General features: G+C 31.3%; 4 protein-coding genes across 6 annotated transcripts; 3 read left to right on the top strand and 1 right to left on the bottom strand.

The window, feature by feature from the left end:
• Window positions 1-280: 280 nt before the first annotated feature.
• On the top strand, window positions 281-3,301 carry exp9 (expansin9). The gene is made up of 3 exons (NM_001247952.1): window positions 281-444; window positions 1,488-1,806; window positions 2,774-3,301. The coding sequence occupies exons 1-3, from the start codon at window positions 300-302 to the stop codon at window positions 3,081-3,083; spliced, it is 774 nt and encodes a 257-aa protein (NP_001234881.1). The 5' UTR covers window positions 281-299; the 3' UTR covers window positions 3,084-3,301.
• Window positions 3,302-3,679: 378 nt separating this feature from the next.
• Window positions 3,680-10,085, bottom strand: LOC101255202 (protein INVOLVED IN DE NOVO 2-like). 3 transcript variants are annotated; one of them, XM_069298944.1, is made up of 7 exons: window positions 8,663-8,801; window positions 6,292-7,207; window positions 6,010-6,191; window positions 5,145-5,213; window positions 4,784-5,065; window positions 4,300-4,509; window positions 3,680-4,203 (listed from the first exon to the last, which is right to left on the bottom strand). In XM_069298944.1, exons 2-7 carry the CDS (start codon window positions 7,193-7,195, stop codon window positions 3,970-3,972), a joined length of 1,881 nt encoding a protein of 626 aa, XP_069155045.1. In that variant the 5' UTR covers window positions 7,196-7,207; window positions 8,663-8,801; the 3' UTR covers window positions 3,680-3,969. The 3 variants fall into 3 exon arrangements, with proteins under 3 accessions (XP_069155045.1, XP_010321721.1, XP_069155046.1); XM_010323419.4 differs by lacking the exon at window positions 8,663-8,801 and adding an exon at window positions 9,948-10,085 and having other exon boundaries at window positions 3,821-4,203; XM_069298945.1 differs by having other exon boundaries at window positions 3,821-4,203; window positions 8,540-8,673.
• A 4,687-nt stretch (window positions 10,086-14,772) lies between these two features.
• On the top strand, window positions 14,773-15,749 carry LOC104647799 (uncharacterized). Its single transcript, XM_010323607.1, has 2 exons — window positions 14,773-14,776; window positions 15,307-15,749. Exons 1-2 carry the CDS (start codon window positions 14,773-14,775, stop codon window positions 15,747-15,749), a joined length of 447 nt encoding a protein of 148 aa, XP_010321909.1.
• A 4,586-nt stretch (window positions 15,750-20,335) lies between these two features.
• LOC101254904 (flowering-promoting factor 1-like) lies at window positions 20,336-21,444 on the top strand. Its single transcript, XM_004240561.4, has 2 exons — window positions 20,336-20,599; window positions 21,089-21,444. Exons 1-2 carry the CDS (start codon window positions 20,503-20,505, stop codon window positions 21,388-21,390), a joined length of 399 nt encoding a protein of 132 aa, XP_004240609.1. The 5' UTR covers window positions 20,336-20,502; the 3' UTR covers window positions 21,391-21,444.
• The last annotated feature ends 3,118 nt before the right edge of the window (window positions 21,445-24,562 follow it).

The raw sequence follows: 24,562 nt of genomic DNA, 5'->3' as shown, positions 1-24,562 counted from the left end.
CTTTCTGAGTTTAAACAAATTTTGAAAATTCAAATTTTTTTTTTCAAGAAGTTAATTAATACGAATTAAGAGTAAAACAAGAAAATTAATCAATCTAATAATGACTACTTAATCACCTACTATGAGACGGGGGTAGGCTAAGCCCTAATGAGATAATTAATATTACTTAAAATGACAAAAATACCCTCCTCTATGTTGTCTCCATAAGTAGTCCTCATTTCCCACTCTTCTCAAACCAAAAATACATTTTTCATAATACTTTTTCTAACTTCAAAAAAAAAAAAAAAAAAAAATTAAAAATGGAGATTTTGAAGTTTTTTCTAATAATTATTTTAGTAATTTTAGTAGGAGTAGAAGGTAGAATTCCAGGTGTTTATAGTGGTGGATCATGGCAAAATGCTCATGCTACTTTCTATGGTGGTAGTGATGCTTCTGGTACTATGGGTAAGTATACTCGATTTCTCGAATTTAACTTATGTATACTGACAATATAATATTATAACCAGAGTGACAATAATGGTTATAAGTTTGAACATAATTTAATAACTTTGGTTCAAATTCTGAGTTTGCATTTTAACTTTTTTTAATTTTATTTAATATGTAGGAATAATCTTATTTTAAGTACTTAGAAGAACTACTAATGTTGGTTTCGAATTTATAAACTAAAAATTATGACTCCACTTTCAATTATTTCGTATTATTTTAACTTGTTGTAGCAGGTAATTTTGAGGTGTAGAAATTTTTAAACTTTACAAGTTTGTGTTTGATACTTGATAATTATAATAATTTGCTACATTATGATGTCAATTATACTGCATTTTTTCTGGTTTTATTTATATTTTTGATTTAGAGTAGGTTTTGTCCTTTTTTTGTTGTTCTGTTTTTGTAGATAGATCTTGTTCTACTTTAAAATTTGCATTAAATCTGATATTTATCATACTAAATATATGTCGAATATATTAAAATACTATTTTATTTTGTGGTGTTAAAATCTTGTCAAAAGAGAAAAGAATATTCTTTTTAAAGTGAACTAAAAAGGAGAATAATATTTAACTTGTAAATATTGATAATTACACCATTAATACATTTTAGCATGTCATAGTAGGTAATATGACTAATTTAGTAAAATATTATTTGTAGCTAGCTAATTATCAATTTTTCACAATGTTAAAAGGTTCTAGTCAAGTTACTTTATGACTATAAAATACCCCTCTTCGTTTAATTTTATTTGAGTGGTCATAAAATTTTTCTGAATTGTTTAATCCTACGCTAAAAATATGTATAAATGTATCAAATTTTTTTAATCTTGCGATTTAAACTATATCACGTGGGATCTTGAAACTAAAGAGTTGTCATATTAGGTAAGAGTCGTTTCTTTTTACACAGACAACGAAAATAGCTCGTAACAATGTAGATATCTCTCTACTCTGAGAACATCGTATGACTAAATTGTTTCAAACTAGACTCATAAGACGTTCAATTTACAGGCGGGGCATGTGGATATGGCAATCTTTATAGCCAAGGGTATGGTGTAAACAATGCAGCATTAAGCACAGCATTATTCAACAATGGACTAAGTTGTGGAGCTTGTTTTGAGATCAAATGTGACAATCAACCACAATGGTGTCATCCTGGAAGTCCTTCTATTTTAATTACTGCAACTAACTTTTGTCCTCCAAATTATGCATTGCCTAATGATAATGGTGGTTGGTGTAACCCTCCTCGTACTCATTTCGATCTCGCCATGCCTATGTTCCTCAAGATCGCGGAGTATCGTGCTGGTATCGTCCCTGTTGTTTATCGTAGGTAAGCGTTTTTTCAAACTTTGTATATGTTATGTTAACTGATAACTCGATAAAAATAAGATTTTTTTATTTTTTTACAATGAATATAACTTATGTATATCATATGTATAGTTTTGTTTAGAAAGTGTGTAGATATTCGATATTCAAAATTTATTGATGGACTAATCTGGATTCATGACGAGTAAAGCCATGAGTGGTAAAAGAGCTCAATTAGCTTTTTTCTTTTGTGCTTTTCTTATTTTTTCATTTATTTGTGTTTTCTTTTTCTTTTGTGGGGTCATGTTGAGTTGGTTTCCTTTATTAGTTGTTTGTTATTATCTCCGTCTCGGTGTTTTTATCGAATTTTGAGATTTAAATTATTTTATTTTTTACAGTAAGTTTTTGAATTATCAATCTTTTTACGTAATTTATATATAAATTTCATTTTAAGATTTCACGTACAAATTGTTGATTAAACTTTTACACTGTTTGACTCTTGAAAAACAAAACGTGTTTCATAAATTGGGACGAAGAGAGTACTAGTTATTTTATGTCGTAGGCCATTTTTAACACTTGTCAAAGATGGGTGTGAACTACATTAACTATTATTTTTTTGAGTTATCGAAAATTTAAAGTGAATAAGTAAAAGTGAACGGATGAACGTGCCACTAATGAAAAATTTGAAGCATTTTGTTTTGTGGAAAATTGGGCAACTTGTCTCCATTTGAATGTCAAACACTCCAAACCCCTAGGTGGTGTGAAAAAGTCACAGCCACACTGCTTCTTTTTTTTCCTTTCCTTAATTAACGGTCCATGTTTTATGGTAACATAGGATTTAAATTCTACAACACAATGACCATTTATACATGTTCACATTGAGTACAATTTAACTTTCACACTTTGAGGGTAAATGCGATAGCATAAAAGTTCTTTTACACTGTTATGTTAGCGTATAGAAGTTAAAAGTCACTTGTAATTTGTTTATGCAGGGTGCCATGTAGGAAGCAAGGTGGAATAAGGTTCACTATCAATGGTTTTAGTTACTTCAACTTGATTTTAGTCACGAATGTCGCGGGTGCAGGTGACATTACTAAGGTTATGGTGAAGGGTACGAGGACTAACTGGATAACGTTGAGTCGTAATTGGGGTCAGAACTGGCAAACCAACTCCGTTTTGGTTGGTCAGTCGTTGTCATTCAGGGTTACAGCTAGCGATAAACGCAAGTCTACGTCGTGGAACATAGCCCCATCACACTGGCAATTTGGTCAGACATTTGTTGGAAAGAACTTTAGAGTCTAAATAGGGAAATGAGGCGATCATAACATAGTATGTAAGACTCGTGGTTCATGTACTTTGAGCTTTTATTTTGTTTAGACCCTAATGAATTCGTTTTTAACCTGTGGTTTTTTGTATCTGGTGGTGCATGTAGAAGAGCTGAAGCGGCTGCAGAAATATGCAGCCCGCAGCTGTTCTAAGAACAATGTAGTAGTATCAGTATAATGTTTTGTAGTACTTGATGCTTGAGAAGTGTATTTTACTGTATTTTCAGTAATTTATAGTGATTTACTTTAATCGAAAAAATCTACGTTCTATTGGTCTGTTACACTATGATATTACTCAATTGCAGAACTTTGGAGTTCATTTCTAGTCTTGCTTTAATCCTTGAACTTTGCCTGACAAGCACATGTCGATAGAAGAAACTGGTGTTTAAACTAAACCAACGAATACAACATTCATCACTTCGATGTATCATGAGATTGGAAGGACTAAAATAGATACTAAAATAATGAGATAATGTCATTCAAAATGGAAAAAAAACTTAGTCGCACCTGGTGTTTAAACCAAACCAATGTATATAACATTCATCACTTCGAAGTGATGTATCATCGAGATACTTAGGACTAAAACAGATACTAAAGTAATGAGATAAATGTCATTCAAAATGAAAAGACACATTCTAGATGCTGTTCAATGTTTGAAAGCTTGAGATTACTTTGATACTACTACTACTCAAGTGCACATTTGCTTTTGCAATTCCATAGACAATCTTGGATTCTCTAAAGCAAGTGCTTTGGATTCCTTTCTTTTGAAGGAACCTACTTAAAATGGTTCAATTTCTTTTGTCTAAAATAGATATCACCATAGAGAAAAGGTATAACACGCCATTCGAAAAATGGTACGTAATCTATAAATGCTTCTTCCCAATACTGGTCCTCAACTTCTGGAGAGCAAATGTTATTCCTTCATTGAGGGTAGCTTTCCTTCCTAGCTTATAGTTCCACAGCTCTGTTGTTATGCATCTACCACTGGGACCTTCACTCATTTCCATCAAAGTAGCAGTTACCAAATCATAAGCGGCTTGTCCAAACTCATGCTTCAACCTGTTCAGCCTTTCGTCGTTATCATCAATGATGATTTCCTACCAAAACATAAGAAAGAATTAAGTTGTTAGTATTTTGATTCAAGGGGATAAAGATATGGGAACAACTATAAGTCTATTATGGTGCATTATTACCTTGGAACCATTTTCTCTTGTTACGTCTTTGAAAGGATGCCAATTGGGATCCACAAGATGATGCTCCCAGATTGAGCACAACTGAGTAGCTTTTAAATCTGCATCTGGTCCAAGGAATTTGCTCTTGGTTATCTCACAAAATCTTGTACTATCAAGTTCTCCCATTCTCTTGACACCAATGGAAGCTCGAAAAGAGTGCTGCTTTAATAACTAAATGCCATGAAACAAGTTTCATTTGTCAAAATTTTCATCTTGTAAGAATACTTGAATGTTCAACAACATAGACTATGGTAGGAACTCAGTTAATGGTGCATGGAATTTGTAATAGGTTGAGAATGAAAACTGAACATGTAACGAATTGAACGTGCTATAGTCTGCTCCTAATCATCCTGATGTTCTTACTCCATTGGAGGAAAAATCGTAACCTGAGTCACATTCACAAAATAGATAAGGGTATTGCAGAACTTGAAAGAATTGTACTTACATCAATCAGCTCCTTCCTGGCATCTGTTAACTCAACATTTGCCCGCTGCTCTTTAACAACTAGAGCTTGATTCATAGCATCAAGATCTTCTAGTTCTTCTTTTTTCTCATTTAGGATCTCTTCGATCTCGTCTAATTTTTTCTTCACATCTTGGTCATCTCCCATTTGTTCAGTTACATTCTTGGCACCTGTGAGACGTTCAATCTCCAACTCTAGCGCTTGCTTTAAGTCGAGTTTCTTTTGAAACTCCATGTTCTTATGACGGAGAGTTTCTTTCGCCTTCTGCATGTAAGATTCTCAAGAAGTCAGAGACTAACAACATAAATACATAAATTGAGTAAACACAGCATGAGCTTACAACCTTCTGTTCTTCTGCCAAAGTCAAGACTCTTTCATCATACCTCTTTTGCTCCTCTGCTGCTCTCTCATTCTTAAACACATCAAAGTGAAATTTTACAGTTAAGAAATTCCCAAAATGAAGAATAGGCCTAGACAATATCTGTATATCCATAGACTATGCAATGACAGACAGTATCAACAAAGCTTAACTGAGAACAAAGTTAAAGGTGGCTTAATACTAGATTCTCGTAGCTTCTTTTTTTATTAGTATATCTGCAAGGAAGAAGATTTCAGATGCATGTAAAATACACATGGAAAAATGAGAGTGATGGATGAATGAAGCTTGTTTGAATTGACAGCAAAATCCAGATGAAGTTACTTATTCAGGTCCTTATGCCTATCCACTATCTTAGTTCTACAAAATATGAGCCTATAACATCTTATTTTTGTACCTCATAGGAAGTAGTTTATTCCTCCATATGCTTATATCTCCATTTACTTTCTTGGCTAACCAGTGAAGTCAATCAGTTATACAGCAATTCATATTCTAACTATTTTATGCTAGCTAGTAAACCCCCCCCCCCCCACATCCCCCCCCTCCAAGATCAACCATTTACTAGATGTCATTGGTCCTGCTGGCTATCTTTATCTCTGAAGCCACCAGTACCATATCAACTGCCTAAGACTAAGTCCATAAACTTCATCTGATGTATATACACCTTAACCTTAACTTCACCTTCTATTAAAATATGCCGTTGTTTCTTAGAAAACTTATTAAGTTGTTAAGGGCAGTGTCACACTTAGGACAAAGGAGACAATGGCGGCAAACAATCTCCCATAACATGCATAGAGAAATAAGACTATGTTAATCAAGTAAGACTTTCTACCATTTGCTTCAACAAATGAAGGTCTTGTCTCTGATTATCATTGAAGGCCTCCCTTTCCATCAACTCCTTTTCACGCAACTCAAGTTCTTTGCGTCGTGCTTCAATATACAATTTACTTGTCTCTTGATTCTTTAACATCTTTTCGAGTTGAGCACGAGCATTCTTCTCCATCTTTTGGAAGTCTGTAGGAAATAGAAAGTGTAATTTTAATAAGAGATTACTTTGAAATTCAAACTGTTATGTTAAACTAGCTAAATATGTTCTGTAGGAGAAAATATGTACCTTCATTATACTTTTTGATCATTGCATCTCTTTCATTCATCACATTGCTTAGGCACATTGAAGTTTCATTGCATTTGCTCTCTATCTCCTTGAGGCTCTGACGTTTGGCCTCGATTGTATTAGCCAGACTAGAGACAAGCGAATCAGCTTTGCGCTTCTCTTCTGCCTCAACCTCAGAGATGGATTTTAGATCTCCATTTTTTTGCAGATAGTCACCAATTATATCTGCTGAATTGTAATCATCAGCCTTTGCAACCCAACCATATAATTTATCTCCCTTATATTGTGAAACTAAATAGTCCTTCTTCCCTTGTTGTTGTGATTCATAGCTATTGTGAAACTTGATTGCATTAGCAAATCCCTTCCAATCATTTCCAAATTCGACCACCGCTTTCCCTGAATGACCCTTATAGTTCCACAATGGATGTACCCTCAATGGATTAAACCCTTTCTTTGTCAAATCATTCCTCAGCCATGAGCCACTCCTTCCCACATAACGTCTACCATTCAACTGAACAGGAAGATTTGCTACAATTCCCATCCAAGGAAATGTATATTTCTCATCAACATCATTTCCATATTCATGTGTTGGCTGTAATTCAGTTTCCATTTCATCAGCCACTGGAAGAGAATCTTTGTTCTTCAAGTACATTGTTAGGCCTAAATGCTTCGCCTTATCGTTCAATTTCCTGCGTTGCGACCCACCCTTGCTCACTCCTGAAGAATGTTGGACAAGATCATTGAAGCTGTAAGCCTGCTTCTTTTGTCCAGGACAAAATGGACATTGATAAACTTCACCTGAAATCTTTTCCCTCCCATAACCCTCCTTTAACTTCTGATACCATTTATCAGCACATTCTTCCATCTCTGACTCACTAATATCTGTTTCCTCTTCAGATGACATCTTTCAGATAACCTAAAGCCAAAAAATAAGTTAAACATGAATACTGAAATCTATAAAATTGTTCAGATAACAAAGAGGATAGAACTACCAGACACTTTACATATGGTTGAAGACCAAGAATATACATATGCATACACGGGTTAGGGATAGGGCCGACCACAAGATCTATTGTATACAGTAAAGAGATTATTTTCACAACTCGAACCTAAAAGAAACTTTACCACTTCTCATCAAAACCAAACATCAGAGATAAGGAAACATGTGCAAGTAATTAAACAGAGTTGCACATCACATAAACTAATCAGCTAACTTAGATACATGAAGTTAATCAATAGAGTACCATTTTTGCCTGGAAGAACAATTACCTACAGCAAGAAACAGAGAGCAAAAACAAGATCAAAGAGATACATAGTAAAACCCAGTGTTCACAAACACACTTAGATGGTAAAAATGAACATGAACAAAGCAAATTTTCTGAATTTGACTCAAGTATAAGTGAAAATGGAGAATCAAATATACATTCTTCGGTTATGGATGAAAAACAGGGTTATTGAAATACACACATAGACGGTGAAACTAAACACACATAAACAGCAGCAAAAATCTGAATCTGGCCCTTGTACAGATAACAAATAAAGAGGCATACAATGATACAAAATGAAGATTTAGAGCACAGACACCCCATTCATTTTTTGGGTGAAAAAAACAGAGAAAAAGCATTGTTCAGTATATATATAGTACGTAAATAAACAACAATAAAAGTCTGAATATTCAAAAAAACTGAAATCTAGAGCACAAACACTAGTCCTTTTGCCTGAAAAAAACTGAGTACAAGCAAGCAGAGGAAGAGAGCATTGTTAATGGGAAATAACAGGCACACCCATAGATGAGCGAGATATACGTAAACAAACAGAAAAAATAAGAATCTGAATAACAATAATTAAACAGATAACAGATTCACATTCATAAACACACAGCAAAACACCCATTCTTTTGCGTGAAAAAAAAAACAGAGAGAAGTAATTTTTTTTTTTAAAAAAAAGAGGGGTTGTTGATAGAAACAAAACAAGCAATATTCAGTATAGTACGTAAATAAACAATACTGGAACTCTGAATATCCATAGAAATAGAACACCAGAGCACATACACTGGTCCTTTTGACTGAAAAAAACAGAGTAAATGCAAGAAACAGAGGAAGAGAGCATTGTTTATTTGTATACACAAACAAACAAACAATCTGAATGAGACCCATTGTATAGATTACAAATACACAGCTATAAACACAAAGCAAAACACCCCCTTGAAAAAAAACAGAGTACATCGAAGAACCGAGCTGGTACTCACACTAAAAACTTTGAAAATCTGAATATGACCCATGTACATATTACAGCTACACAACCATTAACGGAGAACAAAATGGAGAAATACGCATGCATGGGAGAGAGCTAATGATGACTATATATATACCTTTAACCAAATGTTCTAACAACTCCGAAAAAAAGAACCAAAGAAAAACGAGTCACCCAAATGACAAAACGTAAAAGTGAAAGAGAAGAAGAGAATTGTATAAGGAATTTGAGAATTTGATGAGAGAGACGCCTTGCTGAAGAAGGTACAGTACAGCTTAGTGGAGTGCAAAAAAGACTGCTTGCAGTATAATTTCTGTTGTACCGCTTGTTTTGGCCTTTTCTCCTCTTATTTTGTCCACCAATATTAATTACTATGATCTTATAAGGATTTTGAAAAATAATAAACACAGTTAAAAAATTACGTAACAAGTACTATAATAAGTCACAAAGTTGATAGTTTAAAATATTTAGAGCATAATATGAATAAATCACAATCAAATATTTTTTTTATTTGAATCTCGAAATCTTATTGTATCATAATAATTGAAATAAAGTTAAGAAAAGTAAATTAGCTATATATGAATTTCTAATAGATCATCATAACACTATTCACTAAGCGTGATTGATTGGCAGATTAAAAATATTTGACTAACTTTGAAAATTCTTTGAGTTTTATTTATTTATACTCCGGGTCACAGCTGACAGTGGTAGTAATTTTCTTATAGATTATTTTAGATAAATAAAACTCAAAATTGGTAGCCAATAGAATAAAGAAGTTGCTTCTAAAATGTCGATTAGTAGGTGAATTGCCCACTATATATAGCACCTATCAGACAGAAAAACTTTGTTGAATTGAGTTCAGTATATAGAAGGTTCAAGCAAGGGATGTGGATTGAGTCCAAGTTCCGAAAAAAGAGGGGGCATTTGTTTTTCATCTTTTCTACGATCAAATTCTATTTTTTTTTTGTTTTCCACCCGGTGTTCAGTACCTACATTAGATCTTGACTAAATACAAATTCGCGTTGCGAAGTCCTACATTTGGGGGGTAAAGTGTTATTTAACAAATGCGACTTGTCCGAACCCAATGAGGCTCAACAAGGGTTGTCGTAGAGTGGTAAGTACTTTTTCATCCTTAACCAAGAGGTTTCAGGTTCGATCCCCCTTGGGTACGGTTGTTAGGGAGCGCTTTACCCCCAATGTGAAACTTTCCGGCGCTAATCTGAATTTAGCTAGGCTCTCCAATGTGGATACCGGATACCGAATGGGAAACCATAAAAATGAAATCTAAAAATAGGGAATGAGATGAAGAAAATAAACACATTTCTCGGAAGAACACTAAACCAACTAATAGTGAATTCTCTAGCATATTTAACAAACAAAATAATGAAATTAAGGAATATTACCTTTTTCGGGACAACGACAAGTGACGAAGACCGATTCCACCTTAACTTCAACAACTCAAAAACAAGACGATGAAAAAGAGTAGCAGACTTCACGATGGACTTATTCCAAGAGTTCCCTTTTCAAGAAAATTGTTTTTGTGCTAAAATCATCTTTCCGGTGTGTGCTTGAATGAACTGAATGGGGTTCAATAATTATAGAATTTATATTTATAGAACCCTAAATGGTAAGAAATCAAGAGATTTATTGATGTGGGACAAAGGAATTTTGAGAAACTTCTAGAAAATCACTTGATTGTAAGGTCCATACGAAAAAAGAAAATTGAATCGGGTGAATATAATAAAGTATCATGTTGATTTTGAGTTACTTCTGTTTATTAATGTATCAATTATGAAAGATCGGTGAAATGTGGTGCATATGTGTATTCTGTATTGAATTCATAACTCACATTCAAGAGATAGTTAAGAGTAGAGTTCAAGAAGCTTTTGAATTCAATAATGAATCTTTCAAGATCAACTAATTATTTGAGCTAATATAGAGGAAGTATGTAAGAGAATGAGAAGAGTTTGAAATAATTAGTTCCTTGTAGTTATGTAGCCAATTATTCCGCATGAACCCTGTCGCGCCCCATTTTTCGCAAAAACGGGTTTTGTGCACGACCTAACAACTCCTTTAGGATTTTGAGTTTGGAGTCGCCACCTAACGAATTAAGGCGCGTTAGGGCACCTATCTAACCTAACTAAGTCTAGCTAAGATCAACGAGCCAGAGATCAGGGTAAATGTTCAAATTACCTCGAGGGGAAGGTGTTAGACATCCCTCGAGGTCCACAAATGTGGGTCCCCGCCGTGTCTCATGCAATCTATGTGGGGGTTACAAGTAGCAATCAAGGTTACTTCATTATTATTTATTAATATGCTTGCTAAGTGATGACATAATATTAAGCAATTAAATTTTTAATTTTAGTTAATTTAAACATGCAAGACTAGGTGATAGCAATAAATAAACAATGAAGCTCATTTTTATTTATTTTCATATATGAGACTATGTGATGAACAAATCGAACAAGTAGTTCATGTTATTATTTTAATTGATTATTAAAACATGCTAAAAAGGTGATAGAAATAATAAACACAACAAATACTAATCAATTAAATAAAGATAAGTCGAGGAGACAAAAATAGACAAATAGATAAGCCAATAAATCTCTTATTTTTATTTAAGCTACCCCAAATAAATTACTAAACAATTAAGATTACTTCAATTATTTATTATTTGAACATACGATCTATGTGATAAACAAATATTGCAAATATTAGGTAATTAATATGTGCGAGAGTAATGTTTTAAAAAACTGAGCAAGTTTTGAATAGAAATTTTATTTTTTAAAAAATGTTTGTTTCTTTATAGGGGTGATGCCATGATATTGTTAATCGCGCTCTTCCACCATAGAAACAATTTTGATTTGAGGTCGGTCTTAGAAAAATAACAATAGTTTATATTTTTGAAAATGATTTAAAAGATTCAGTTTGCATATAGGCACATGAATATTTACATATAAATACACATAATTCCTTTAAAAAAAAATGGGTAGGTGGTACTTCCGGGGACGCGTCGGTTTAATTTAAAAATTGGAACTAGACCTCGTAATTCTTTTGACTTTCCCACTAACGATAGGTTAGGAGATAGGGCCTATAATTTATTTTTAAAAATAAACAGTGTCATAATCAATCCAAAATTTTAAAGGAGGCTTGAACAATGACTTTTAAAAAAAGTTGCAAAACTTTGTAAAAAAAAAAAGTAGAACATTGATGTAGTAAATTTGTTAAATGCAAAGATTTTACTATGAAATATATTCAAAAACCAAGTAATTTGTTAAATGAATGAAATGATTTTAATTTATTATAATTATTATTTTAAGAAAACAACATATTGCATCATGAGTGCGGAAATCTTTAAAAGGTCAAATTAATAATATTAGCTAATTTAAAAGGGGGGCAAAAATATGCACAACAAATCTTATTGGAGTGGGTATGCTAAAAAATTTATTTACAAACCTACAAACATGATTTCTAAGTGTTCAAAACGGAGTAACACATATATGCATGATTTTGTAAATCTAAATGATATGAACATTTTAATCTTTAGGCATGGTTTCTACGTGACAAGACAATGCTGAAAAGTTATAACATATTTTTTAACATCTAACAGCCTACTAAATTATAGGATTTGATTTTAACATTCAAAAATTAATGGAATCTAGTTATTTTTAAAACTATTAACAAACAAAGTGTCAAGCATGTTGAAAATTGATTAGATTACAACACCTACAAACAATAATTCTAAGTGGTTAAAGATTTTAAAAATAGAATAAACCTATAGGCATGATTTCTAACTTTAAAAATTACAATGAACAAGTAGCATGTAAATCCCCTTCCCTTAGACGATCCCCAAAAAAAAATTATATATGAGAGCTTTAGAGTTATAAAAATATTTAAAAATTCAAATAAATAAATAAGAAAAATATAGATTCAAAAATATGAATTAAACAAATAAATCTTTCTTCATGGATAATCTTCAACTTGAACTTCAAGTTTGAAACCTGTCAAAACAATCAAATAACTACACAAGTAATCACATTTATTTAGTCAAGATGAGACACATATGTAATTATTTAATGACGAATTATACATATAGAAAAGAATAGACAATAGCTTACACAAATGTGTGAATGCAAAGATAATGTGAATGCTAAGAATACTAACCAGTTAAGCAAAAGAAATGGTAGCAATGAAAACAAATTGATCCAACTTTTATTCGAACAAAATCAAAGTAGCAAAGTAGCGAAGAAGAACACTTGAATGCTTACCGGAATCTTAATGTATTTTAAGAGTAGCAAGAGAGCAATGAGAGAATGAGGAGTGACGAGAGAACATGTGATTGAGAGCGAATGAGTTAAAAGAATGCAAAAGGGGTCTCTTATATAGTAGAAGATGGGAAACAAATAAGGTAAACAAATATTTTTAAGGAATCAATTAATATTCTATTTCCTTATTATAAAGGAGGACCGAATCAGAAAGTTTTAAAATATTTCGTTACCAAATATAAACAAGTAAGAATAAATTAAGAGAGTTTAATATTTTTTCCTTAAATAAAGAAGAATTTAAAATCAGAAAATATTTAATTATTTTTTACCAAAGATAAACAAGTAATAAAATAAGAAGATTAATATATATTTCTTTAAATAAAGAGGAGCCCAAATCAGAAAAAATATTTAAAATGTTCATTACCAAAAAATAAATAAGTAATAATAAAGTTATGAAGACAATATCTTTTTACCTTAAATAAATAAGAACCAGAACAATATTATTTCCATATATAAATGAATAAGAAATCAGTCAATTTTCAAGTAAGGAAAGATGGATCAAATAAAATTATTTTTCTTATTTCACAAGAGCCAAAAAATTAGATTTTAAAAAAAATCACCAAGTTATTTTTATCAAATATGCCAACAAGATATGATCTTACTATAATTAACCACATCACAAATAGAGCCGTCAATATGGGCAAGCCCGTTGGGCCGTCCTGGCCTAACTCGAGATTTAATAGGGTTGGGCTAAGATTTTCGGATCCCATTTAAGAAAAGGGCTTTTTAGCCCGGCTTGAATAAGCCTGTTGATTTGATGGGCTTGAGAAATATAACTAGGGTCGGCCCGTAGACCAATAATAATTAATTTAAAATATAATATAATATTAAAATTTAAAATTAAAGGAGTTCAAATTTAAAATAATTAGGTTAATATTTTTATTTGTATATTTATACTTTTACTTGAAACAAAAACTTAATAAATAGAGATAATTTCAGAAACCTCCCTCCAGGCTTCGTTCTATAACACTCACCTTCCCTGTGGTTTACGATATTACGTGTACCTCCCTTTTTTACATTTTCTTGTAACCATTCTTTAAACCTATTTAAATAAATATAAATTAATTTAGATTTGACAAATTTATCCTTATATATGAATGTTTAGATCTAATTTTTAATGATTTATCTTTATTCGTTGGATCATGTTTCTTCTCACTTGTGTAAATGTTTAACTAGAACAAAATCTTATCGTTCTTATCGAATTTCTTTCTTGGAAAATTCAATTTTGTCTTCTATTTGAAGAAATTGTTGCCGGAAAATGATGGGTTATTGTGGGGGGGAAATTTACGTGATTTGGTAAAGGTGCAATAGAGATAAAGAATTAATATTTGGTGAAAATGTGCGTCAGCTTAGTTGAAGACTTTGATCTTTGTTGGTTTAAAAATAAGTCTTTCTGTTAATTTATTTTTAAAGTATTTGTTAAATGAGTTTTTTTATATAATATTTATTAATAAGAAGAAATTTATATAAAAAAGGAGTAAAATTGTCAAATCTATATTAATTTATATTTATTTTAAATAAGTTTAAGGAATGGTTACAAGTAAATGAAAATAAGGGACGTAGACGTAATACGTAAACCAAAGGGGAGGTGAGTGTTATAAAACGAAACATGGAGGTTTATGAAATTATCCCTAATAAGTATTATAAAAATAATTTTATTTTGATTTGATTAACAAGCACTAACACTAACATCATGTAATATTGTTTTGTCGATATTTATGATAATATTATAAATTATAATTTAAAATTTAATTTAATAATTATAAAAAAATATAACTTTTTTAAAAAAGCGGGCTGGCCCGTCAAGCCTGTAGCCCACGTACTTGTGGGTTGGGCCGATCATTTTCTGGCTCACGCCAAAAATGGGCTAGCTCGGCCTGACCCGTAAAATGTCAAAGCCTGTATGGGTTAGCCCGGATAGGGTGGGCTAGCCCATATTGACAGCTCTAATCACAAAGAAGTAAGATAATTTACAGCACTAGCTTCGCTTAATTAAAGGGAGTAATTCGCTAAGTCAATTCGACGAACAACAACAGTAAAAATAAACATTAAATTTAGATCAAATACTGACATTTCAACAAAGCTAAAAACACATTTTTGGAGTTTCAACAAATCATCAAAAGTTCACCAAGTAATAATGTATAGAGAATTATACCAGATTGTGCATGGGTGAACCTGTTCTGAGACATAGAAATACCTTACTTGGTTGATTCTTAAGAAAAGAAGAGCAAGAAAATGAGCATATAGTTTCAACTAACTAATCATACTAAACTGAACGTAAAAAATATAGATTACACACATGAGTAGAACAAGAAATCTCCAAAACAAGCCAATCACAGATAAAACATTTAGAAAATCTAAAAATAAAGTTCATACCTGGGACAGAGCTGTTTAGATCTGTCCTTATAATTGTTGTAATTGTCCGCTTATTGCTGAGGAATTCTCGCTGAGCTGCTGCTGCTGGAGTCGCTGGTGTCGGAGCTGCTCCTCTCTAGGTTGCTGCTGCCTGCAAAAGAAGAAGGAGAAGAGAAGAGGGGCGAGAAGGAGAAGAGAAAAGGGAGGTGGAGAGACAGAGAGGGGAAGAGGGGTGGCGACAGAGGAGGAAATGGAGGGAGAAAGAAGGGAAGAAGAGGGAAAGGGAGAGAAGGGAGGAGAGGAAGGCAGGAGAAGAGGAGAGAAAGAGGAAGAAGGGGGCGGTGGCACCTGGTTGTTGCCGGTGTACTTGCCAGGCCGGAGAGCTTTTGGTTGCCGTCTCTTCCGGCTAGCTTCGCCGGCTGGAGAGAAGGGCGAATAGAGAGGGAGAGAAGGAGAAGAGAGAGGAGAAGAGGAGGGGAAATGGGGTTCAGGCGGGGAGAGCAAAGGGAGGAGAAGAGGCAATGAAGGAGATCATGAACCTTGAATCCATGCTTCAATTCAAGAAAGTTAAAAATCAAGTCTAGAAGTTAAGAAGCAAGTCAAAGTAAAGTTATAAAGTTTTCTAAAGTCTTTCACCAATAGTTTTCACTTTGTTTTGAAGACCTAAAGTTCTAGTGAAAAAAGAGTAAAGAGTTGAGTTGAATTCTCAAAAGTTATAAGGGAACTAAGTATATCTAAGAGTTAAAGTTTCAAGTAACCAAAGAGTACAAGTTGATTTCAGTTCTCAAGAGTTATAAGGGAACTAAGTAATCCCTAAGAGTTTAAACAAAATGTTTTTAAACTTTTGAGAAAGAAAAGGAGGTAGTCTTCCACAGAACCTATGGCTAGTTTCAGTAAAAGAAAGAGGAAACTATGATTTCCAAGAGAGCTTTTTAAAGCTGAGTTTTGAGCACTAATCTCAACTCACAGAATCAATATGTTTTTAAACATAAGAATCAGTATATTTTTTGGAGTAGTAATGAGCACCGATATGGGGGAGAGTTCAGATAACTCACAACCCCCATAAACCATATAGCCATCATGGGTAGAAAAGAATCATACTTTTAGATTATTTCTTTTCACAGTTTACTAGTGGATCCATTAGGCAGTTCAGGTGCTATACCCTAACAAGGTTAGGATGGTCGAGCAGCGTGGGCCGAGTAACGTTATATCATCACTGTAGCTCTTAAGTGATGGTTGTCGGTTAGAGAAGCTCCCACAGAAGTTATTGTATTTTTATATACATCAGTTAATTGTATTTTCATACATCTCTGAGTTATGTTGTATCCTTGATGTATACGCAGAGTTGATATCATGTTTTTAAACAACTTTTCTTTATATTGCACTTGTTTTAAACTGCTTTATATCGAAATGAGTTCCGTTAAGTATCAAGAGTTAAGTATTTCGAGTTGAGTACCTTAAGTTGAGTGTATTGAGTTTATTTGTGCTTCATTGAGTCGAGTATCATATATTTGAAGTTTAGTATCGAATCCATGAGTTGAATATCTTATTCTTGATTTAAGTTGATTTGAAAAGAGGTAAGTATGTTTCCTTTTTATTCGAGTTTCAAGCTTATGTTATACTTTAGAATTCCCCTTACATTCTACGTACTGAGTCATTTGGCCTGCATCATTTGATGATGCAGACAAAGGTATTCAGGATCATCAACAAGAGCTTCATTGATACATTCTAGAGTTCGAGTTAACCATGGTGAGTCTCCTTATTTTCAGAGGATTTCATTTACTTTTCAGCTTAATTAGGAGGTCGTGGGTCTTGTCCCGACTTCCATCTTTGTCAGTTAAAGGCTTCATAGATAGTCAGTTTAGTTAAGAAGTCTGTATTACTTATTTATTTTATTAAATATTTTAAAGACTAAAGTTGCCTATTTATGGCGAGTTGAATATGTTAATTTCATTATTCAAAATTTTCGTTCGAGTTCATGAATTGTAATTGAGTTTCATGATTTTTAATTTATTTTAAGCTTTTGTAGGCTTAAGTTGGTCTTCTGCTTATATTCAGTCAGGATGATGGTTCGTTTGGGGACTAGCAATGGTCTTTGAGTGCCGACCACGTCCAAGGTGTAGACTCAGATCATGATATTTATGCATTGATTTTATGAAATGACAAGTAATTTTGATCAACTATTTATAAAAAAGGATGACATATAAAATGAGACGGAACGAGTAGTATTTAGTGAGATGAATTTTATAATAGCAATTAAAATATTGGTACATAGTACAAATTAACTATGTTTGTGAAATTGGGATGATGTGCCAAATATGAATACGCGAGTTTCTTTGTTTAGAAAAATATTCATTGGTCAATAATATTATAAGACTGTGTATATATATATGCACACACATTATTGGGATATTATTAAGACTTCTTCTCATATCCTATACTCATCGGTAAATGACATGTAAGAGTATATATTACCAAATAGTATCTCTAATAAAAGAAAAAAAAAGAACAAAGAAATAAATAACAAAAATATTACCACTAAATAGTATCTCTAATAAAGGATAAAAGGATAAAGAAAAAAGTAATGTAATTATTACCTAAGCATATCTCTATTAACGGATAATATGAAGAAAAAAAAAAGAATAAAAATAATAAATGATATAAAAATAAAAGAGAAAATAAAAAGAGAAATTTTCACATATAGCCACTTAAAAATAATTAATTACTCTCATAGCTATAGTTTAATAATTATAAGTTGTAGCTACAAGTTATATGGAGGACAGAGGCGAGTGAAACTAGGAGAGAGAGGAGAGAGGAGAGAGAGGGGGAAAAGGGTGGGAGAAAGATGAATTGTATATGTTTATTGGTTAGATAATTGTATATTATACATATGTATTTGTATATATGGCAAGAGAGGTAGGAGAGAGACGAGCAAGACTGGGAGAGAGAGGAGAGAGGAGAGTGAGATCGAGAGAGAGAGGAGAGAGGTGAATTGTATATGTATATAATTAATAACTGTATATTATACATATACATTTGTATAAATGGCAACCAAGATTGGGAGAGGGAAGAGAGAGGCGTGGGATAGAGGTGAATTTTATATGTATATATGTTAAAAAAATTATATATTATAATTTGTATATTCTGGCGAATTATACATATACAAACATGAGTAATTATACAAACTCAAAATCAGCCCACGTAATTATGTATAGTGTTAGTCGCAAGTGGTAATTACAGCAAATTACAGTTATGATGAGCAACTAAAAAATAGTATAAATTTACTTAGCCGCGTAATTTCCCTAATTTATAACTTCATAGCTCAATTCAAATTAATTTAGCAAATACTCATTGATCCAAAATAAATTACAGTTCATACTCCTTTTTATTGCCAAATTTTTCGTTAGCCCCCTTTAAATTTAGGCCCAATTTTGCCAAGCCTTTTTAAATTTAGGTCCAATTGTCCCGAACACAAAATTTTTTGGGCAACTTTCACATATAGTAAATAAAAAATTCATATTTGTATGCGATAGCAAAGTTTGCATAATTGCGCTCCATAGCAAACATAAAACTGTATAATTCGCTATACATATACAATTGTATAATTTGCTGGCCTATTTCGCTGCAATTGTATAATTTGCTTTGCATACAGTTGAATCAAATTAAAATGTATGTATATTGCATAATTATAAGTGTATAGCAAGAAAATATATGTTTTTCTCGCTTTATACAAAAACAGAAACACAATATATACACTTTTGTTGTATAAAGCTAGAGAAAATTGTTTTTCACTGCAATTGTATAATTCGCAATTGTATAATTCGTTGGCCTTTTTCTCTGCAATATTCGAAGTAAAATGTTTGTAAATTGTATAATTAAGTGTATAACACGAAGATATACATTTTTGCATGTGTATATACAATTTTCTCTCGCTTTATACAAAACAGAAATAGAATTATACACTTCTGTGTATGAAGCGAGAGAGACGAGCGAGAATGGAGAGTGGCGAGCGAGATTTTTGGGAGAGAGACACTGGCAAATTTTAGTTAATGTTTGCTATGGAGCACAATTAAATCAAACCCTAGCTATTCCATTTAATTTAGGTTATTAATTTGCTATTATATACAATTTTCCCAAACTTTTATTCTATTATTAATTATTTTTGTTCTTTTTTCTCATTTATTATTTTTATCATATCATTAGTCACTTTATTGTTTCTCATTAATTGTTTTTATTTTCTCTTTTGATTTATCACATATTTTTCTTCATATTATCATTTATTAGAGATGTCATTTGATAATATTTTTATTATTTCTTCTTCTTATTATTTTTTGGTTAAGTTATCTTCTTTTCTTTTTTTTCTCTCTTTCTATATTTTTACCATTTAACGAAAATAAATAAATAAATTACTTTTATATTTTCAAAATGACATAGTTGAACCTTATCAAGGTGTTTAAAATATAAAAAGTCTACTTGAAATGTTTAAAAGTGAAAGTTTATGTTACTTTTAAGGATTTGACGATGAATTTTAGTATCCTACCATATATTTGAAACAGCTTGTCTCATCATTGTGGTACAAATGATAAGATAAATATTTTTTTTTTGTTTTTTGTTTTTCATCCGGTGTTCGATATCAACAATGGAACCCAATAATATTCAGATTCTTACGAAACGTCCTACATCTGAGGGTAAAATACTCCTTAACAGAGATGACTCCATAGTTAGAGAGGATAAATAATCTCAAGATCACTAAATTAATATCCCTAACCAAATACAAGATAAAATGTGTCCCACAATTATAACTCCCTATATCCCACTTTATACGACACTTTTCAGATTTCGACATTCAAACAATTCTATTTTTTACCGTAAAAAATATCATATCTTGAATTATCAATACAAATATATAATTTCATTTAATTTTTTAAAAAAGATTCCATTAGTAAATTTTCAATTAAGCTTAAACTAAACAGAAAAAAAAATATCTCTTATCCATCGTACCAAACGACACCAGAACATAAAAATTAAAAAACCTAGAAAGTAAATGAACTAGTATCCCAAAAAGGTTAATAGTAGTCCAGTCATTCAAAAGATCAGTGATCACATGATGTACTAGCAAACCTACATACACAGTGGAATATATCTACTGCTCCATAAGAAATTATTTCATCATTTCTCTAAGAGTTATGAATTATTTTATTATTATTTTTCTTTCTCCATCTCCATATATTGTTGGAGTTGGAAACTAATATAAAGTAAATTAAACCATTATATTATAATGTCTGGCGTATGGATATTTGACAAGAAAGGTGTTGCCCATTTGATCAAAAATCCTACTCGTGAATCCTTCGAGCTAAAACAACCAACACATCCAGGTATATGTCACTCGATATAAGTTTAACTCATTCGATTCAGTAATTAATACTACACATTCTCCTTTGACGATATATGGAGACTACACTATATATTATATGTGTTTTATGTTTTTATGTATTTGTTAGGGGTTAATTAGTCCGTTACATGCTGATTGCAGTAATAGAGTTAGGTTTTTCATTAAGAAAAATCAAAATTAAAAAAATATGTAAATATAGAAAAAAAATCAAGGTGATTCAAAAAGGAGTTGTAATCTCACGTATATATAGTGAAATTTATTTCTAAGGAGGTTTGAATATCGAAACCTAGTTGCACCCATAATTACAACCTTTAATTTTGGATCGTGACAGATATGATATTAGAACATAGTTTATTGGTTTCAACAAGGAATTGACAACATAAGCTTTAAGTCAAGGCAAAATGTATATATTATCTTCCTTCATGACATTTTGTACTCGTACTGACTCTAAATTCTGTATTCGTCCTTGTAGGCACGGGTACAGCCACAGCACCGGGGGCACGCCCTCGAGTGTTGGTGTACCTACCAGAGAATGAGATGATAGGTTCCTATGAAGAACTAGAGAAGAGACTCATTGAAATCGGGTGGACCCGATTCAACAACCCGATGAAGTCGGATCTTCTGCAGTTTCATAAATCAGATGATTCTGCACATCTCATTTCACTTCCAAAGAGCTTTACAAACTTCAACTCACACAATATGTATGACATTGTGGTCAAGAATCCATCGGTTTTTGAAGTTCGTGATGTTAAAGTGTGTGATCATCTTATATGAAACTTAAATTATTAAAGTAAACATACGTAATTATGTTATTTCTCCTCTTTCGTATCTGAGCTTGATTCTTTTTCATTAGCCAAATACGTGGATTTATATGTTTTTTCGCTCTTTGGTTGGTGGAGAGATTTGGAACCTAGCTAGCATATCTCGTGCCTATTCTGATAACATATTGAATTGTATACATGATCGTTTCATCTAAAAATTAAGCATTTAAAAATCACATTTTTAATTACTTAACTAATTATATAGTTATATTATGTGTTAACACATACCTTGCATATATGAGTTTGATTCTTCTTCATGACCAGAAAATGTCAAATATATTTTTGCTTTTTGAGCCGGAACTCTTACATGCTCCATTTGATAACAAGTTGGAATGTGTGGTTATCTTATATAAAAACAACACAAGTTGTTATGAAAAGCATATTTATAATTATTAATCTAATTATATTATGTTTTAACACAGTTTTTTATATGTGAATTTGATTCTTTTTCATTGGGCAAACATGTGTGAAACAATTTATTTTTTTATAGACTAGGATGATAGAGAAATTTGAACTTAAAATCTCTCATGTGTTCGAATAACATATTATAAAGTATGCTATCATTCATTTAAAATTTAACTTATTAGAAAATAATACACTTTTTTTTACTTAATTATAATGTGACTCTTCGTTTTGGCCATAATAAAAGTCTATTTGAATTGATTTTTGACTTTTGATTTTCAAGTCAATGTTTGAATTATTTTTGATGTTTTTAGCTTAAAGCAAATGGTTTGTGCGTCCAAAAAATATTTGAAACTATTTTAACTTAAAATCACTTAAAACAAGTCGATCCATGTAACATGCAAGTTTTGACCTAATTAGAAGGTTTGAAATTATACCTAGCTAGAGCTATCTATTTCTTTTATTATCAATTTTTTTAATATATCATAGTTCTATATTAATATTTTTTTGCTTTCTCGATAGGGTGGGAACATGTTGATAGGCATTGAATCAATATTAGATTTCAAAATTTCGAGTTATACATATATTAATTTTTCTCACATTAAATTTGACAAATTATGAAGTTTTATCGAATCTATTATGTCTAGTCTAATATTTATCACTTCCTTGAAAGTAAGGTTTAAAATTAGCAATACACTTCTTTACATGCATCGTAGTTGACGTCAATAGTCCCACCTCGCATCATTTGTCATTTCTATTTTCAAATATGCAATCTAATAATGAATATCTAAACTATTTACCATCCGAACAATCTCTCACGTCGAATCAGTAGGATAAAGTGATTCAATGTTTACATTTATTTTTTATGAATATGGCTAGCTAGTTAGCTAGTGTACAACTAACATGCAAAAATGCAAGTTGAAATGGTCCCCAAAAAAGTTGCATTTTTGTCTTTGAGTTTTAATTTGTTTGGTGCTCTTGTTCCATTTTAGTACTATAAAAATTGTCGTCTCATATTTGGCCTTAAATTTGAAGTTTTGATTTGAAATTGGTGTTTACTTATAAAATGTGAATAAAATTTTACTTTTTAAATAATGTTTTAAAATTTTGAGTTGTGATACGATTATTTTTAAAAAAAAATATAAAAAGTTGAGTCATAAGTTTATATTTTGCACAGAAAGATAAATTATTTTAAATTTTACAAAAATAGAGTTATGTTTGATGTGAAAAGATTGTTTATATAACATGATTGAATCATATTAAAGAATAGAGAGTTACTTCTAACATGGACTAAATTTGCAATGACATATTTATTTCTAAAGGAACATGGAGATATGCAATTATATATTAATGTATCGTCTTATGATTAACAAATTGTGTGTTGAGTGGGGAAGGGGGGGGGTGTGTGTTCGTGTTTATAAAAGAAAATGTAATTTAAGAAATTCAAGTTTCAGATTTAAATAAAATTTCAACTTTAAATCGGTATAATATCAAATTATTAATCTAAAATTATATCCAAATAAGCTCTAAAAAAGACTTTAAAATAAATATATAAAAAGAGCACTATTAAATTACAAGTATAATAAGATAATCTTACATTATTCAAGTCATATTTAGCATTATTTTTAAGATTATAAATTTCACATTTTGAAACTTTACATAGATATACAAATTTTTTTCATATTCCAAAGTGCATCTAATACATTCCTTCCTAAATAATTTATCTACTTAAGTTGGCAAAGGAACAAGTTTATCTTCGAACTTTAATAAATGGTACATATATGTTCTTCGTTATATTTTGTATTCATATAAGCTTCTGTCGTTTAATTATAGGTACACATATACCCCTCTCACTAACGGATTCCTAATTTTTTACACGTGTTTTAATCCTATTAAACTATTCGTTTGATCCCTTTTTTTAACCCATAACTCAACTGTCCATCCCATGACCCAATACCCACCCAATTTCCATCCCTTTATTAAAGTTTAAGGGTAAATCCGTCCCTTTTCCCACTTAAGTTATCTTAAATTATTAATTTGAATGAGATAGCTATTCAAATATTTCTAAAAATAATGTCTTCTAACAATTTGAGTTTGATTGAAAATTTATACATGAAATTTTTATTTTATTTGAAATTAAATTTATATATTTGTAAATTACATATTGCTTATTATAAGTCACAAAATTTAATAATTCAAAAAATCTATAAAATACTTAAAATAAAAAATAATTTATTTAAATATTAAAGATCGAAAAAATATCATATAAAATAAGACGGATTAATATAATGAGTCCTTTTAATGTTATCAGAATTCATCTGGTCCAGTAAGTGATGATTGACACGACTGGTAAAAGTTAGTAGCTATATTGTACGGAAGATTCTAAAACTTCAGTCCCTTTCCATTATCTTATCTAATCTATATATATGATTCTCTGCTACCAAACTTTGTGCCTAAAAATTCAGGCGGATTTAAAATTTAAAAATTATTGAAAATAAAGAATTTGATCGGAGAAACGAAAAAAAATAAGAGGAGGGGGTGAACAGGGTTCAATTTGGCATCGAAGGTAAAAAAAAAAAAGAAGAAGAAAGAAAATGGAAGGATGAATCAGTTTGAAAGTGAGGGGCTTATAAAGTAAAACTTGAGATGAAATCAAAATTAAAATAAATCAAATATCAGATTATAATTAGTTAGTGAATAATAAGGCGGTTGTAAATCTAAGG

The sequence above is a fragment of the Solanum lycopersicum genome, chromosome 6 (genome assembly GCF_036512215.1).
Source record: "Solanum lycopersicum chromosome 6, SLM_r2.1".
In the NCBI taxonomy this organism is placed as follows: Eukaryota; Viridiplantae; Streptophyta; class Magnoliopsida; order Solanales; family Solanaceae; genus Solanum; species Solanum lycopersicum.
The sequence above is the reverse complement of the archived record's forward strand: the minus strand, read 5'-3'. Positions and strand labels throughout refer to the sequence as shown.